Source organism: Plecotus auritus (genome assembly GCF_963455305.1).
Source record: "Plecotus auritus genome assembly, chromosome: X".
NCBI classification, from domain to species: domain Eukaryota; kingdom Metazoa; phylum Chordata; class Mammalia; order Chiroptera; family Vespertilionidae; genus Plecotus; species Plecotus auritus.
Window position 1 is genome coordinate 24,903,643 of NC_137784.1, and position 18,158 is coordinate 24,921,800.

At 37.2% G+C, this 18,158-nt stretch overlaps 1 protein-coding gene across 1 annotated transcript in view; it reads right to left on the reverse strand.

Annotated features, from left to right (window-relative positions):
• The window catches only part of DMD (dystrophin), a 2,407,712-nt gene that overhangs the window by 1,590,017 nt on the left and 799,537 nt on the right, over nucleotides 1-18,158 (reverse strand). Inside the window, 2 exon segments of the mRNA XM_080651877.1 lie at nucleotides 4,430-4,671; nucleotides 16,388-16,475. Of these exon segments, the coding sequence (XP_080508003.1) occupies nucleotides 4,430-4,671; nucleotides 16,388-16,475 (330 nt within the window).

Sequence of the window (18,158 nt, forward strand, 5' to 3'; positions counted from 1 at the left end):
ATTAATTCCTATGCTACCTTTAGTAAAAAGCACTTCAGGATTTTTTACCATTTAAATTGTAAAAGACAGGATAATTAAAAATTAAAAACTGGATCAGAAACCAATTAGTCGGAGGGGAAAATTGAAAGTATTACAGTAATTATGAACTAAATATAACACTGAGCTTCCTGGATATCAAAATGAAAAGTAAAAAAAAGAAAAGTTGTTACTTATGGATGCATTAGTAGTGTTTTGGAGACAGTAACTTTTATGTTAGGTACGAATAAGATACATTTGTCAAACAGATTGTTTCATAGTAGCAAGACTAGCTAATAGGCAATGTCACTGGTCCAGTTTCAGAAGATCTATATGTATAAAAGGCTAATATGCAAAGTGTCCCCTCAGGAGTTCGACTGGGAGACCGGGAGTTCGATCATTCGCTATGACATGAGCTGACCACCAGGGGGTGGTGCAGAATGAAGAAAGGCCCAGCTGGCAGCCAGCAACCAGGGAAGGAAGGCCCAGGCTGGCAGCCCAGAAGGCCCTGATAGGCTCTGATCACCAGCCAGGCCTAGGAACCCTACCTGTGCATGAATTTCTGCACTGGGCCTCTAGTATAAAGATAACTTTCAGAGAAATGTTGGTATGTGTTTATAACAGTACTAGAGGCCCAGTACACGAATTCGTGCACCAGTGGGGTCCCTTGGGCTGGCCTGTGGTTTCAGGCTGAAACCAGCTCTCTAACATCCCCCATGGGGTCCTGGATTACGAGAGGATGCAGGCCAGGCTGAGGGACTCCATCGTTGCATGATTGCTGCTGGGGAGGGACGCAGGAGGTTTGCCAGCCACGGAGGGACCGCGGGAGTGCTCCAGGGCATGTCTAGCCCATCTCACTTAGTCCCTATCGGCCGGATCCCAGCAGCAAGCTAACCTACCAGTCAGAGCGTGTGCCCCCTGGTGGTCAGTGCACGCCATAGCAACTGGTTGACAAGTAGACTGTCTTCCCCCTGGTGGTCAGTGCATGTCATAACGAGCAGTTGAGCGGCCTTAGCATATCATTAGCATATTACACTTTGATTGGTTGAACGGATGACCTGACAACTGGATACTTAGCATATTAGGCTTTTATTATATAGGATGTCTGGATTCAGGTAGGATGATCTCTGACAATGAAATTCTTTTGATAGCTGAAGATGAGAGACATTTAGATAAATGGGGAGCCTATCTCTCCCTTTCAAATATAAAACCTCTCAGTTAAAACCTAGAAGGTAGGTGCATATCCATGGAGAAAGAATACGACAGGAAGTAAAGGGTGGTATAGAATTACAGACGTGCACTTTAACATGGCAGCACTGACATCTGCTGTGAATCATTTAAGAAACTGATTTACATTTGGCCAGATGGAGGACTGTCATTCTTCCTATTTAGGGGGCTATAGAAGGAGCCTACAGTACAGTAAAGTGTGTTCTGCAAAACAAAGAGGACTTTGAAACAAATTAAACATTTGGGTAAATGTTCAATTAAGGCCTTAAAGTTCTGAGAGTAAATCATAGAGATCATTTTGACCTTAAGTAGTTAACATTCAAAAAATGTTAACAAATCACTCATTTTTCCATAAAAGGACCTTAGTGTGCTTGGTCCTCCAGAGTAAGGCATCAACCTAGAATCTGTTTATCCTTTAAAATTATATGTTTATCTGAGGAATCCCCCCCCCCCATGAAAGATCCATGGTTTTCTTTCAGTTCCTGAAGGGCTCACTAACTGCTAACATATTAATAACCAGTTCTGGCAAGTATTAGATTTTGAGCTAAATCTACACTCTAACCTTTAAAAAAATCCCCAAGTCACAGAACACATTGATAAACAGGATGGAACAATTTATTTATCTATCATTAATCACAGCCAAACAGTATAATTTTAACTGTTATGTGAATGACATTGAGCTTATCCTGCTAAATAACTTACCTAAGGTGATTCATCAAATTAATTGAAATCAATGGGGCAGAGTGGATGAGTAAGGGGTGATGAAGAGGAATAGACTTGTGTCAATAGAAACTTTGTGGCTGAATTTAGAAAAAGAAATGATTTCACTTAGGATAACTTCCCTAACCTCCAGAGAATATGTAAGATATACAATCTCTAGTGATCCCCATTTGCTCCTCAGATAAAGATCAAGGTCCTAACATGCCCTACAAGTCCTTGCTCTCTCTCCTCTGTCTTTTTTGCCTCCACCTTTTATCTCAAGCCCTTGCCCCTCCATGCCCAGCATTTACAGTGTCAGAATACTATAGATCAGTGGTTCTCAACCTTTCTAATGCCGCGACCCTTTAATACAGTTCCTCATGTTGTGGTGACCCCCAACCATAAAATTATTTTCGTTGCTACTTCATAACTGTAATTTTGCTACTGTTAATGAATCGTAATGTAAATATCTGTGTTTTCCGATGGTCTTAGGCTCTAAAGCAGCAGTTCTCAACCTGTGGGTCACGACCCCCAGGTTGAGAACCACTAGCAGGGTCGCCTAAGACCATCGGAAAACACAGATATTTACACAACATGAGGAACTGTATTAAAGGGTCGCAGCATTAGAAAGATTGAGAACCACTGCTATAGATCTTCTTTCAGTTCCTTTGTCCTTATTACTCCCTCCCACCATGTTCCTTCTGCCTGAAGCCTCTTGCCCAGCTATTCTTACTTAATTTTAACTCATCTTTAAAGCCTTTACTTAAATGTACTGGCCTCAAGGAAGCCGCCCTTGGTGGCTCTGTCTGGTTAAGGCAGTGGTCGGCAAACTCATTAGTCAACAGAGTGGCGAGCCGCACGTGGCTCGCGAGCTGCAGTTTGCCGACCACTGGAAGGTTTTCCAAGTTAGACATTCTCTCAGAACTTTGTACCTTTATTTAAGGCACTAGAGGTCCAGTGCAAGAATTCGTGCACTGGTGGGGTCCCTCAACTGGGCCGACCATCAGGGCTGTCTCACCCAGTTCCTCCCCCCGGCCATGGGAGGTTGGCTGTGGGAGCACACTGACTACTAGGGGGCAGCTCCTGCATTGAGCGTCTGCCCCTGGTGGTCAGTGCACATCATAGTGACCAGTTGTTGGGTCGTTCAGTAACTTAGGGTTTTATATATATAGAGAGAGATTTGGCCCATTGGTAATTTTTATATCCATTTATTTATTCACTTATGTAATGTCTCTTTCCCCTACTCTAGGTAAACACTGTGAAAACAGGATCACTGAATGCTCACTCCAATTTTCCCAAAACTTAAGTGACTGCTGCCCCAGTGGGTCCTGAAGGTAGAACCATGGCCCCAGCAGGACTGGAAGGCAAGGTATCAAGCCAAAGAGGATTATTCTTCAGCCTCCAAATTTAATGGAATCTGCCTTGCTAGTTTTTAGACTTGCTTAGGACCTGCCAACCATTCCCTCTTCCCTATTTTTCCTCCGTTTGGAATGGTAATGTCTATCATCTGCCTGCCCCACCATAGCATTATGGAAGCACATAAGTTTTCTGGTTTCACTGGTTCACAGGAAAATAATTTTGTCTCAGGGTGAATCATACCTTGAGTCTCACTCACATCTGATTTAAATGAGACTTTGTACCTTAGATGTCAGAGGTGATGCTGGAGTAAGTACTGACATTTGGACCTTTGGGGATCCTAGCAGATGAGAGGGAAATGAGTAGGGGGGAAGGGTCAGAATGCCATGACTGAGTTATAGCCTCCCAAATTTATAAGTTGATGCTCTAACCCACATGTGATGATATTTGGTAACAGTGCTTTTAGAGGGACATTTAAATGAGGGCATAAGTGTGGTGTCCTTATCTGATAGGATTAGTGGCCTTATAAGAACAAGAGAAAAATATTTATCTCTCCCTCCATGCACATGCACTGAGGAAAGTCCACATGAAAACATGGCAAAAAAGGCAGCTGTCTGCAAGGCAAGAAGAGAGCTCTCACCAGCAGTGGACCTCGGCCACTTTTTTGGCACATGACCGGATTTTGCTCTGAGTACATGCTCTGTCATAAGAAAACCTCCAAATTATAGGGCATGTATCATTGGATATATGTGGTTCAATACTCCAAAACTGCCTGACCATTTTAAAAACTGACAGAATCTATGAGTCATGTGCAACCACTCTAAAGACACTTTTTAAAAGATTCAGGCAACCATGCATCACCTATTCAAACTGATTTTCTTTATATAATTTACGAAGCAATCCCCCCAATAAGTGTAGTACCCAACTGGCACATCTGTCATTGAAAAAAATAAATAAAATCCTGAAAATAAAAGTGAATATATGCATTAAAATGATTTTTGCTTGCACTTTTATCTTTACTATGTTAAAAACCTTAATAGGGAAATTTTATTATTAAATAAATTTCTATTCTTCTGGAAATTGATAAGAAATTCCTATTTCATGTGCTCTAAATAGGAGGAAAGAATCTTACCTTACAGATTTTTAACTGGCTTTTAATTACTGTGGGCTCTGAGATGGTGGTAGGTTGGGTTTTCAACCAGTTGTCAGCAGTAGTTGTCATGTGTTCCAATTGTTGTAGCTGATTATAGAAAGTGATGATGTTGTTCTGATAATCCAGCCAGTTAAGTCTCTCACTTAACAATTGACAAAACTCATTCCACCGGCTGTTCAGTTGTTCCGAGGCTTGTTTGATGCTGTCAGCATTGACACCCTCTAGAAAGAAAGATTTTTATAAGCTACCCACTGAAGCCACAGATTGAATGACATTATCTGAAGACCAATGTGTCTCAAGTTTATAAAGTATTCATCATATGAATGACTTCAAACAAATCACTTATTTACTGATTGATAAGTGAAATTACTAAGATGATTTCTGATTGAATGCAGATTATTAGATTTGTATCTTATAAAAACATGAATGCAATAAAACAATAAATAATGATGCATAAGATGTAGAGAAGTAGATTATATTTAAATAAAAACAAATATGGCCAAAGTTCTCATGGAAGATTGATTGTGGACAAGTAAACCTTTGGATGTTTCCAAATAAATGTTAAATATCATATATATTATCAAAATGTTCCTTCAAAAACTAACTTACATTTTAATTTTAAAATCAGTTTGGAAATTAAGTTGAAATGTTATTTGGCTTTTTTAAGGGAAAAGGTGAGTATTAAAAATCAGTAATTTTGTCCTAGCTGGGTAACTCAGGTGGTTAGAGCAACATCCTGATACGTCAATGTTGCAGGTTCAATCCCCAGTCAGGGCACATATCAGAGTCAACCTATGAACACAGAAATATGTGGAACAACAAATCAATGTTTCTGTTTCTCTCTCTCTCTCTTTCTCTCAAACCAATAAATTTAAATAAGCACACAAAAATCAGTAATTTTGTTTCTGCTACAGAAAGCCAAAAATAAGTAGACTGTCTATATGGGTACAAAGAAGTAAAACAAACACTAAGAAAAATAACCTTCTTAATATGAAAAAAAGTTTTCATATTATTTACATATGTGGAAATTGATCTGAAAGTTTGAAAATGATCTATAGCAATACCAAAGCAAAAAAAAATCTATCAAGGGCAAAATTTTGAAAACATGAAAACATCATCACACTTAGCCTTTTGAGACCCTACTATGTGTTAGGAAATATACTGTATTTTAATATATACCATCTTATTTAAATTTCTTATAAGGTAATATATGATTAATGCCAATCCAATTATATATTATCCTACATATACTATGAAAGCAACATTATGCAATGCTACATGTCAGTTCACAAAATTTAGATGTTCTTACACACAAACACACATATATGTGTTAAATAGTAATGTCTTTAATAAATTTCATTATATAATTATAAATATTAAACCTATGTAGGCATCTCAAAAGGGATCATAAACTCACTATAACATTTTTCCTGTAGATTAAAATACCTAAGGGGTAAAGCGATTTAGTGAAGAGCAAGCTGTCTAGGAGAATCGACTTTAGGAATAGGCATTTACTTCACTTCATGGAGTAAATATAAGTTAGTTGATAGGCAAGTAAGTTATTAAGAAGTCTGAAGACCATCTCTAGCAAACAAGGCCTGTGGTTTTGCTAATTTGTATGTGAGCTTCACTCTTTCTAAAGACTAAAAAAATATGGAATTAAATTCAACAACTATATTATTTTATCCTCTTTTACTTTCCTATGCTCCAATACTCTAATTTTTACTTTGTTGTAATTGTTATGCTGCCAAACCACATCTCTCAACTCATTTGAAACACAACTCTTAACTTCACTAATTTCAAAGTTTGAAACTACCAAAGATGACTCCGGAGAGAACAAACTTTACAAATATTATTGGCAATAATCTTTACCTCCTTCTTCAGCTGATACATTCTCAAAGTATATTGATTTTTAAAATAAAGTATAAAAACATAATATATGCATGTCTCCATATATACAGCTATAAGAGGCAGCCCATGATTTATAGAAGCTAAATATTCTTCTAATACCCTCCTAGTAGTTAAAGAAAAATTTGGTTTTAAAGCAAATCTGGATATGCTGTGTGATATATTGTTTGTGATTATTTGGTTCTTAGCAGTGACCAAAAATAGTATGTTTGGGGGAATGCCACAAAGTATCTGTAGTTGTAAAAAGATGTTTACTACCAAGTATAAAAGAATCCAAACTCCAGTCACATAAGCACACATTTTTGAGAAAAAAAAATTTACAATAAAGAGCTAACATTATGACTGGAAAATAAAATAAAATAATTTAAAAATACACAAGGGAGAAGTTTTAAATTATGTTAGATAATGAATCAAAAATATGCCACAAATCTAAATGATCACATGTTTAGAAGAAGTATTTTCAGCATATGTTAAATGATAAGGGAATGCAGAGAGAAATATCTCACTGTACCAGACAGAGATCAACCATACAAAGACCTGCTAGCATTTGGAAAAATACAATCATTAGTTAATTTTCAGTATGAATAATATACATGTTAATTCCATCAGCAAAATATAAATCAAACTATAATGAATTGACAAACTGAAAAAAAGAAACTATAATTAAGTACTAATAGCTTCTGGTGTATCTATTAAAATCCAGGAATAAAATATAATGAGTCTTTGTTGATTATTACCCCAAGAGACGAGCCCAATATGTTGAGCCCCCCCCCCCCAAAAAAAAAATGTCCAGATGCTAAGCATCACTGTAAGAGGAATTAAAATAAATGAGAAAAGTGAATTTGTACAAATCCACTATGAAATATACAATGCTCTCTACTTATTAGCTTGATTTTTATAATTGCCTAAAGGCCATTAAAATACAGTAATAGGTAAAAGAAGGATCTCCATATTAATATAAATGGTGAAGGCAGGCAGAAGGGTATAGAAATTCACAATAAGGGCTCTGTTATTAGGTAGATCTGAGTTAAAATGTTACCTTCTTTACCAGATGGGTGAACTGGGTTCAGTTATTTAATCTCATTGGGTCTCAGTTTTCTCATGCATGAAATGAATACGTGTGAAGTAGTCACAAAAAGTCTGGCATATACCAGGCAACCAGTAAATACAAGTCAATCCTAATATAAAAAACCCAGGGTCTGTAACATCCCAAATGACTGAAGATTTGACCAACCGGAAGTCAGTGCTGGGTTGCTTTGGCAACCCAGCACTGATTGCCCAGGGGGCTGCAGATCAGGCCGGAAGAGAGGCCTGGAGAGGGGAGCAGGGTCTAATCTGTAACCTCCGTGGCAGCTGTTGATCAGCACTTGCCTTTCTTTTTTTTTTTTTTTAAAAAATATATTTTATTGATTTTTTTACAGAGAGGAAGGAAGAGGGATAGATAGTCAGAAACATCGATGAAAGAGAAACATCGATCAGCTGCCTCCTGCACACCTCCTACTGGGGATGTGCCCGCAACCAAGTTACATGCCCTTGACCGGAATCGAACCTGGGACCTTTCAGTCCGCAGGCCGACGCCCTATCCACTGAGCCAAACCGGTTTTGGCAGCACTTGCCTTTCTCTTTCAATCCTGGACTGGCCAGCAGCCGCGCCTCTCTTTCTCTCAGGCCTCTGCTGGGGCTGCTGATCAGCCCCATCTCTCTGATCAGGCCTGCTTATAGGCCCAGAGATGCTGACTGGCATAGAAATTGACCAATCAGAACCAAATCTGAGTGAACTGTGAGGAGCCAATGGCTGCCTAGGAGGTGGAGCTTTTGATGCTGAGTAGCATAGAAACTGACAAATCAGAATCTAATCTGGGTGAACGGAAGGCAGAACCTAAGGTGGGGGCTGAGAAGGGGTTTTAAGGGTAACAGCTGTTTGGTGTAAGGTGTAAGAAAGCAGTTCCACTTTTTAATCACCTGTTTGGCAGTATAATGCCTATGGCTGGCTATCAGTCCAGATATAGGGATTATGTATTTTTGTCTGCCAAGAACATCTCCTCCTGCTGAAAAAGGCTTTTTCTCTCCCACCCCATTTAAACAATCCTATCCTATATAATCTATGTATATTACTAAAAGGGTAATATGCTAATTAGGCCAGGTCTACAGGCCATCTTCCAGACATCTGACTTCCTTCCAGACAAAGCCATGGTGGTGGGGGCTAAGGCAGAGGCCATGAGGGGCGATCAGGGTGGCAGGGGAGGGCAGTTGGGGGCAAGATCGGGGCAGCAGGGGAGGACAGTTCGGGGCAACCACTTCGGCAGGGGAAGGCAGTTGGGGGCGAGCTCAGGCCTGCAGAGGAGGGCAGTTGGGGAGAGATCAGGCTGGCAAGGGAGGGCAGTTGGGGGCAAGATCAGGACAGTGGGGGGCCAGTTAGGGGTGACCAGGCCAGCAGGGTGGGCTGTTGGGGGTGACCAGGCCAGAAGGGGGGGCAGTAGTGGGTGAGCAGGCCAGCAGGGGGGGCAGTTAGGGGTGATCAGGAAGTCAGGCAGGTGAGCAGTTTGGAGCCAGTGGTCCCAGATTGTGAGAGGGATGTCTGACTGCCGGGATCGGGCCTAAACTGAAAGTCAGACATCCCCCAAGGGGTCCCGGATTGGATAGGGTGCAGGCTGGGCTGAGGGCCCCCCATGCATGAATTTTGTGCACTGGGCCTCTAGTTTAGTAATAAAACCCTAATACGCAAATCAACCAAACAGTGGAGCGACCAGTCACTATGACACTCCCTGATCACTAGGGGTAGATGCTCAATGCAGTATGCTCCCACAGGGGGAGCGCCACTCAGCCAGAAGCCTGGCTCATGGCTGGTGAGTGCAGCAGCAGTGGCAGGAACCTCTCCTGCCTCCGCAGCAGCAGTGCTAAGGACCCCTTGGGGAATGTTTGACTGCTGGGTTAGGCCTACCCCCACAGGGGACAGCCCCCAAGGGGTCCCAGACTGCGAGAGGGTGCAGGCCAGGCTGAGGGACCCCCCCCAGGGTGAGGGACCACCCTAGTACACAAATGCCATGCACCAGGCCTTTAGTGTGATATAAAAGTTTATGTATAAAATTTAAAATGAATTTATTAATAAGTGACAAATTCATAAGATTACTAGGGAATCTTGGGATATTTGGTCACACATCTATAATAATTTGAAATTAAATTATAAAGGACAGCTATTCCACAAATCAGAAACAGAAATTTCTAAATGGCACTGGCATAGATATGATGGACCTCATAGAATCAGACATCTTATTATGAAGGATTTGTGTTAATTCATGCGTTAATCTGCTTCCTGTGCAACTTGAGTATAAATTTTCCTAAACTAAAAACCCTTCTAAGGAAAATGTCTCGCTTGGCAGTATCTGATAGAGTTCTCAGCCTAGAGTAGGTACAGAAAAAATACACTGTACTTATCAACTCATCCAACACCAAATCAATAGCTTACTTCATATAAATAAAAACATTAGGGAAGCAATATCCACAGATGCCAGAAGCCAAACACAAACACACACACACAGTCTCTCCTGCTTCAAGTTTGCTTTAATAAACTTGGAGGAGAGAACAAAAGCACTCTCACATGTCACATTACTTAATAAGTATGTCTTAAACTAAAATTAAAAATGCCATTACTTCAGTTTAAGTCCCTTAAAACTTTTGTAGAATAAATAAGGGTACTAAGTGTTTCAAATGCTTACAGATTAATTATTTTACTATTATATATAATTGTTTTATGTGCATTTCATAGAATTATGCTCCTTAACTCAACTGAAAATTTAAAGCTCCATGGCAATTTGTAAGTGTAAATATCTGCAAAGTTTTAAGTATCAATTATTTGAGCATCTGTTTTTCTAATTTTTTGTTAGCTACTTAGGAATACAAACACTAACTCACCAGGCATTATGAACAATACTTATGGATACCATTTTGTAGCAGCACATTAAAATCTCAGGGATAATGGATCATAATCCATTCACATCTCATATTCTAAACAACCCCTGAAATAGTCTATGAATAAATATATTGCACTCAGAGGAAATGGATCATTACTTGAAGTGCATCCATTAATTTTATTACTTGTGTACAGTGCATAACAGACTGTTAGAATAATTTTAATTGTGCACCACCTTCCATGCAAGTACTTCAGGACTGCCACTTAAAGTGAAGTATTCCTCATCAAGAATATTCATCATTAGCCATGAAGTCAGGGTAAAAGAATGCAAACCTTTGTTTTCAGAGCTCTTGAATTAGAAGATTTGGAATAAAAACTTAAAATAAAGTTGCTAATAAATAACCATCAATTTTAATTGCATATTAAGTGAGGGTCATTACTAGTTCATTTGTGATTCAATATAACAGACGAAATATAATGGAAATTTATTCAGAGTCCTTAAAAATAAGTATTTTTTTCTTATTTTCTGCCCTCCCCTGCAGGCCTGGTCACCCCCAACTGCCCTCCCCTGAGTATTATGGACTAAATTCCAGAGGTTCTTTTGACCACAGTAACTTTTATACACCTGCTACCTCATACACTTTTAAATAATGGCTTTTAAAAATTAATACGTTTGGGATGGGGGTGGGGAAGGGCTAGAAGAGGTCAATAGGGAAAAAGGGGAACTTATGTAATACTTTCAATAATAAAAAAATAAATAATAAAATAAAAATAATAAAGTAATAAAAATTAATAGCTTTATGTAAAATTCACATCCTCAGTAAATATAACATATATTTGTTAACCTATCTCTTTTTACAGTTTATCTATTTCTAAACATTATTGAATTATAAGACAAATTTCAGATTCCAACACATTTGTTTTTATGACTAATTTTCTAAAACAATGACTACTATAATGTCCTCCCTTTACTCAAGCACAGAATCTCTTCCTTTGCAGTTAAATGTGTCTGTCAGTTAACAACATTTATAGAGTGTGAACTCCACGTAGGCCATTATTGCATGCGTCCCACAGAGAAACAGGAGATATAAAAGAAATTGCCCAGAACTGAGGAAAGAGTAAGAGAAGAGGAAATGGATGCAACTGTGGAAAACTACTCATTCATGATGAAGGGGTGGAAGACTGCAAATAGTATTATTTCCATGCCCCATTGATATACAGACCAGTTGCAGAATCTCTTCCCATTAAAATATATAATTGTCACTGAAAATCCTTTACAATAATGTGAAAAAAAGATGAGTATTTGGCTTTGAGGTGAGCCAAACTGACTGTAATCACTGTCCTTGCCCATCTGATAAAATTTTGTTATCAAACTCAAATGACATCATTCCTGTAAAGTACATAATAATCCATAAACAAAAAAAATATGAAAAACATAGTTAAGTAGTTAATATCATACTAGAGGCCCAGTGCATGAAATTCGTGCACAGGAGGTGTGTGTTCCTCAGCCCAGCCTGCACCCTCTCCAATCTGGGACCCACTTGAGGGATGTCCGACTGCCCGTTTAGGCCCGATCCCAGTGGGATCGGGCCTAAACAGGCAGTCGGACATCCCTCTCACAATCCAGGACTGCTGGCTCCAAACTGCTTGCCTCCCTGCCTTCCTGATTGCCCCTAACTGCTTCTGCCTGCCAGCCTGATCACCCCCTAACCACTCCCCTGCCAGCCTGATTGATGCCTAACTGCTCCCCTGCCAGCCTGTTTGCCCCTAACTGCCCTCCCCTGCAGGCCTGGTTGTCCCCAACTGCCCTCCCCTGCAGGCCTGGTCCCCCCCAACTGTCCTCCCCTGCAGGCCTGTTCCTCCCCCAACTGCCCTCCCCTGCAGGCCTGGTTGTCCCCAACTGTCCTCCCCTGCAGGCCTGTTCCTCCCCCAACTGCCCTCCCCTGCAGGCCTGGTCCCCCCAAATGCCCTCCCTGGAAGGCCTGTTCCTCCCCCAACTGCCCTCCCTTGCAGGTCTGATTGCCCACAACTGCCCTCTCCTGCCAGCCATCTTGTGGTGGCCATCTTGTGACCACATGGGGGCAGCCATCTTTGACTACATGGGGGCAGCCATCTTGTGTGTTGGAGTGATGGTCAATTTGCATATTGTCTCTTTATTAGATAGGATATCAGAGGAGCTCTTGACTGTGTGTTATCACTCTGTGCTATTTAATTATGAGCCTTAGCAGACTTAGTATTAGGTATCACCTTAAAAACTTGAATCTAACATTCAGGTAATGATAGTTTTGAGATGTTCTTTTACTAATAATTGCCAATGGTATTTAAATATTTCCTTGGTGTTATAGCTTCATACTCTTAGTTAACACATAGAAAACAATAATTAAAAATTGAAAGTGAAGTGCAATTTAATGTAGAAAACTCCTATCACTAACCCTATTAGATAATTATAGTATCTCTGGAAATTGTAGTGAAACCATTTTATAGCTAAAAGAAGGGGAAATTGAGCTATGCTTTCATATGTTTTAAAATGAATGTTTTTTAAATATATTTTTATTGATTTCAGAGAGAGAGGGAGAGATAGAAACATCAATGAAGATAGAGAATCATTGATTGGCTGCCTCCTGCATGCTCCACACTAGGGATGGAGCCTGCAACCCGGGCATGTGCTCTGACCAGGAATTGAACTGTGACCTCCTGGTTTATAGGTTGAAGCTCAATTACTGAGCCACACCCACTGGACTAAAATAAATGTTTTGGTAGAATTGTATTTTGGTAATTTCAATATTAAGAAAGGAAAACAATTTATCTAAACCAGGTGGATTTTTTTGTTTGTTTGTTATACCTGAGCTGAAAGAGGCTATTATTTTATAAAAATAATTCAGAATAAATTTGAATAATTATTTTACAGAATTTTGTGTTTAAATAAATATAAAAGTCAACCTTAAAGAAGGTCATATGTATCCTTTTTAAAAAATTGAAATTTTAAAAAACCTGTAAATTTCCCTTCTCAGTATAACACAACAACAGGAAACATAATTAGATTAATAGTTACCCAATCTAGTCTCATGCTCTTATTAATGTTCTAGGAAGTGAGCAATTTCTTGAGAATAAAGCTATTATACCAATCTGATAATAGTGACAATAAGGTTCATAAAGATTATATCCATGAAAAATTTCTCTAATATGAAGAGGTTCAATTTACCATCGAATACTCTGTCAAGCTGCTCCCCATACTTATCCAATCAATTGGTGTTGACATAGGAACAGCAAATTAATGTTAGTTCAGATAATGTAGTTAAGAAATAGATAAATCAGTTTAAAATTTTACCAAAATTCTATGTCAAAACGCTGGAACTATGATTTTTTTAGTTTAACACTCTCTCTGTTAGCAGCATTATAGCCTCTCTTTAGATCTTTATGATTACTTACACTCTTCTCAAAGAACTGGGACATCCTTAAAAAAATTGTTCATGTGTAGTTTTGAAGTATGCAAATAATTTATGCAACCTCCTTTTTTTTGAAGGTTCCAAGTAAATTAATAAAAATCTCTTACTGAATCTCTGCATATTTTTCCAATATAAATCACTGTACTGTAAAATTCACAATTAAATTCACAAAATAGTTTAAAATGTTCGCTATATTGAATATTAACTGTATTTTAATATTCTACATATAACTCTTCGCATTTGATAAGGTGCAGCAAAGAGAAAATTATCCTCAAATTAACCATAACTTCTATGTGTGCAAAATGAACATGTGTTATGAGAAGTAGTGTTTTCAAGACATACAACTGAGTTTTAATAAAACCTTGCAACATCAAATGAAAGTTACTTTTGAATTGGCATCATGGTAACCTCTGAACTTTTAATAATCTTAAGATCCCACCATCTGTTTCTCAGCACCTTTCTTAAATTCTTTCAAGAAATTGTCCTTGGAACTAAAGATTTTGTTTTCTACATTTGTTAAGTGGTGCTAAAAATTCATTATTTCAGTAAATATTTAGAAATGGTCAAAAGTTATCTGGAATTATGTCTGATGTACCATTTAGGATCAAGAGTTCCAAAATTATTGTAGATGTTTTAGAAAGGTACTCTAATCTTACAGTAGAAAATTTAGTTTTCTGTGTATATATTTACATACATGAAATATAGTTTATAAAATGCTTTCTTTAAAATATAACAGGTATACTTATGCTATTCTTTATACATATTTTATACTATAAGTATATGTTAAATATTATCACTTTAAAACATACATAAAAGGTATATATATATTTGTATTAGTTGCATACTATTATAACATTGTACAATAATGATTTTCCTTTATCTTAATTGTAAAATAAGATATGCAATGTGGTTAAAAGAAATAGATGTTTATCAATAAAAGGATAAGAATATAAGTATCTTTTATGGTTATGGGTTTTATTATAATTCCATAGCCCAAACTTGAGAAAGGAAATTCTGGGCTGGTAAATTTGAGAGCTTTACTAAGCTAACTGTGGGGAAGCCTGCTTTAGAGATACCTCAGATCATGTAATTTATTTAACATGAATTTGCTGCTGTCAAAGTTATCAGTTAAACCACTCAGCAACATGCACCTAAATGATAACCTTTTAATAGTTTGCATTAACTTCTAACCCAATCCTTAATTGTCATTTTGCTTGTTTTTGTTTTTAACCAAATATAATCTTTGGACTAATTAGGCAAAGAAAATGAATTGATTTGCTAGGAAGAGCACTGAACTTTTTAATGCCAACATGGCAATTAAGGCAAAAAATAACTCATACACAGAATTCATGCCCTAGAATATAGGCAGGTTCTGGAAAATGCTGATAATGCATGACAAAAACACTTGTTGCATTTGGTTATGATAGTTTTGTAAACATATCCTTTGAAAACTGAAAAATATATTATTTGGAAATAGAATTATCCCTGATTTTCATAAACTACTTATATCTGGAAATGAACCTAGTAATAGAACAATTTGAAAGCAGGCTGTTCACAATTGATGTCAATAACATATTTGTGTGGACAGCTTTTGAAATACTAAGTGTTAGCAGATTAATTTTATCCCACTCTTAAAAACAACACAAAGTTTCACCTCACTTGAAAAAAGGTAAAATTTTAAAAAAAAAGTTCCCCTTAGGAGACATTTTTAAAATGACTGAAATAAAAAAGGAAAAGCAACATAACAAATGTCAAATATATTATTAGCAAACAAATATGCTGATGAAACGTTCCACATAATGTAAGTCAGTATGGAAAAACATATTGCAAGAATGATTTAAAATCAGGTTACAATCACTTTACACACATTATGTGATTGCACATATTTTTCATTATTTCTGTAAACCTTCTGTTCTTAAATTATTTGACAAATGCTAGCAGGATTTGCATTAACATTAATTTCCCTGTAACAGATTTATAAAATATTCTACCACATCCCATTTTCTTTCATTGAGCTGAAAGTTGAATTTCCTCTAATAATTTCCTTAGCATTAAGAAAAATAACAAAAAGCTCAAAAGCTTACTTTAGCCTGAGGACTTTTAGAGGGAAGGCAGGAATGGGGAAGTGGGGAGAGATTAACCCAATAATTTATATGCATATATGCATAACCCATGAACACAGACAATAGTGTGGTGAAGAACTGGGGAGAGGGGTGTGGGGTGCGTATGGGGGAGTGGTCAATGGGGGAAAAAATCATGGGGACATCTGTAATACTTTCAAAAAATAAAGATAAGCCAAAACCGGTTTGGCTCAGTGGATAGAGCGTCGGCCTGCGGACTCAAGGGTCCCAGGTTCGATTCCGGTCAAGGGCATGTACCTGGGTTGTGGGCACATCCCCAGTGGGGGGCGTGCGGGAGGCGGCTGATCGATGTCTCTCTCTCATCGATGTTTCTAACTCTCTATCCCTCTCTCTTTCTCTCTGTAAAATATCAATAAAATATATTTAAAAATAAAAAAATAAAAAAAATAAAGATAATTTTTTTTAAAAAGCTCACTTTAGTTTAAATGTGCATTCAGGGAGTGCTTGTCTGGTATAATTCAGCTGATAAATATGAACCTATATGTTTATCAAATCCCTAAGAAGATTATCTAAATAAACTCCATGTAATTACCATTCACCATCTGTTCCACCAGAGCCTGAGCTGATCTGCTGGCATCTTGTAGTTTTCTGAACTTCTCGGCTTTTTCTCGTTCTATGGCCTGCAGCATGACAGCAAAGGTGAAGATTTCAGTACAAGGATTGTGTAGCTTACACAGTAATTATAACTTCTATTTGCCCTTTCAAGCCTTAAGATATTTCACTCTGTCAGCTTATCATGCGAATCTAAAGATTTGTTCTCCAGTTTCTTGGCACCAGAAGCATCAATATGGCAATGAAAGCACATGCCATTTTCACACTAAATTACTACTATTTTTAATAAGATTTCTACTCATAACCTGTTTACATAATAGTTTCTGAGGCATTGTTATGAAAGGCTGCAAAAAAAGGGGGGAAAAGAACCAACAAAGGCAAATTATAACAATGAAAACATAAAGTGTCAGATAATTAAAATGGGATTTGTCTTTTTTGAAAATATACACCACTGAAATTATTCTTCATAACAAAAGTATATATTCTGTAATAAAAATCAAATAGAAAATCCAGTATGTATAACAAGCATGAAAACTAAACTAGCATGACTAATTTAGAAAAACCAAATTTATCTAAATACAAAACTGCAGTTTAAGTTTTCCCTCTAAAAGTGTCAAAGTACTTCCATTTATAGGAAAAATAGATTCAGCTTCAAAAAGGTTTCTAAATTTCTTTTTTCATTTCTCCCAATCAGAGTTAAATTTTGAACAACAAAAACACATTGAAATTAACCAAAAATTAGCAGTCAATATGTTGAGTTTAATAATGTCTCTACATAGACTTCAATTTGAAACCATCATTCAGCTACCTTACAATAGTCACTAAAAAGACAGGCCTATAACAATATATATGTTCTAAAACACAACTACCTGCAGAAAAAGCAAGCTATAATATATTTAGCATGTAGTAAAAGCAATACTTCTATAATTAATAATATTATCCAAAGATTTCACTTGAGTTTGTGGCAAGAGTCTATTCTACATCATACTTTTTCAAAACTTTATTTAGATTGATAGGCATTTAAACAAATCTTCCAAGGTATAATATTGGACTACATATAGGTGGGAGAACATATAACAGATACGTGCACACTCTACAGGGTTGCTCAGTAGAACTTTCTGCAAAGATGAAAATATTCCATATCTACACTGTCCAATACAGTAGCCACTAGCCATGTGTGGATGTTGAGCACATGCAACATGGCAAGTGTGAGTGAAGAAATTAATTGTAAATTTAATTTTTTTAAAAAATTAAAAGCCACATGTGTCAAGAGTCAATTTTACAGTGCACATCTAGTGTCCTCCACTTGAAAGTAAACAGTTAAAGATACATAGTCATAAAATTTAGATATAGGTAATATGGCAACATCAGGAATACTTTCAGGGAAATAGCAAATATTTCCAATATTTCAAAAGATTCTCCAATTTAAAGGATAGACACAATTAAATATAGATTTTAAAAACTAATTTTAAAAGAATTTCTTGAACTAGGATTATTGGATTCAAGGTCAAGATTGCAAAAAAAACGAAAATATCCAAGAGACAATATTATACATCCAATAAGGAAAAACGTAATATTCAATAAATAAACTACTTAAAAATTAGCAGAATAAATGACGAGTGAAATAAAACACTATAAAATGATCGTCTTTTTTTAAAGTACTTATAGCTTAGCTGGAAAATACTAGTATACATTTTACACTGTGCTGTCAAGGGCAGCAAATGAAAACTCCGACTCACCTCATTGGTGGG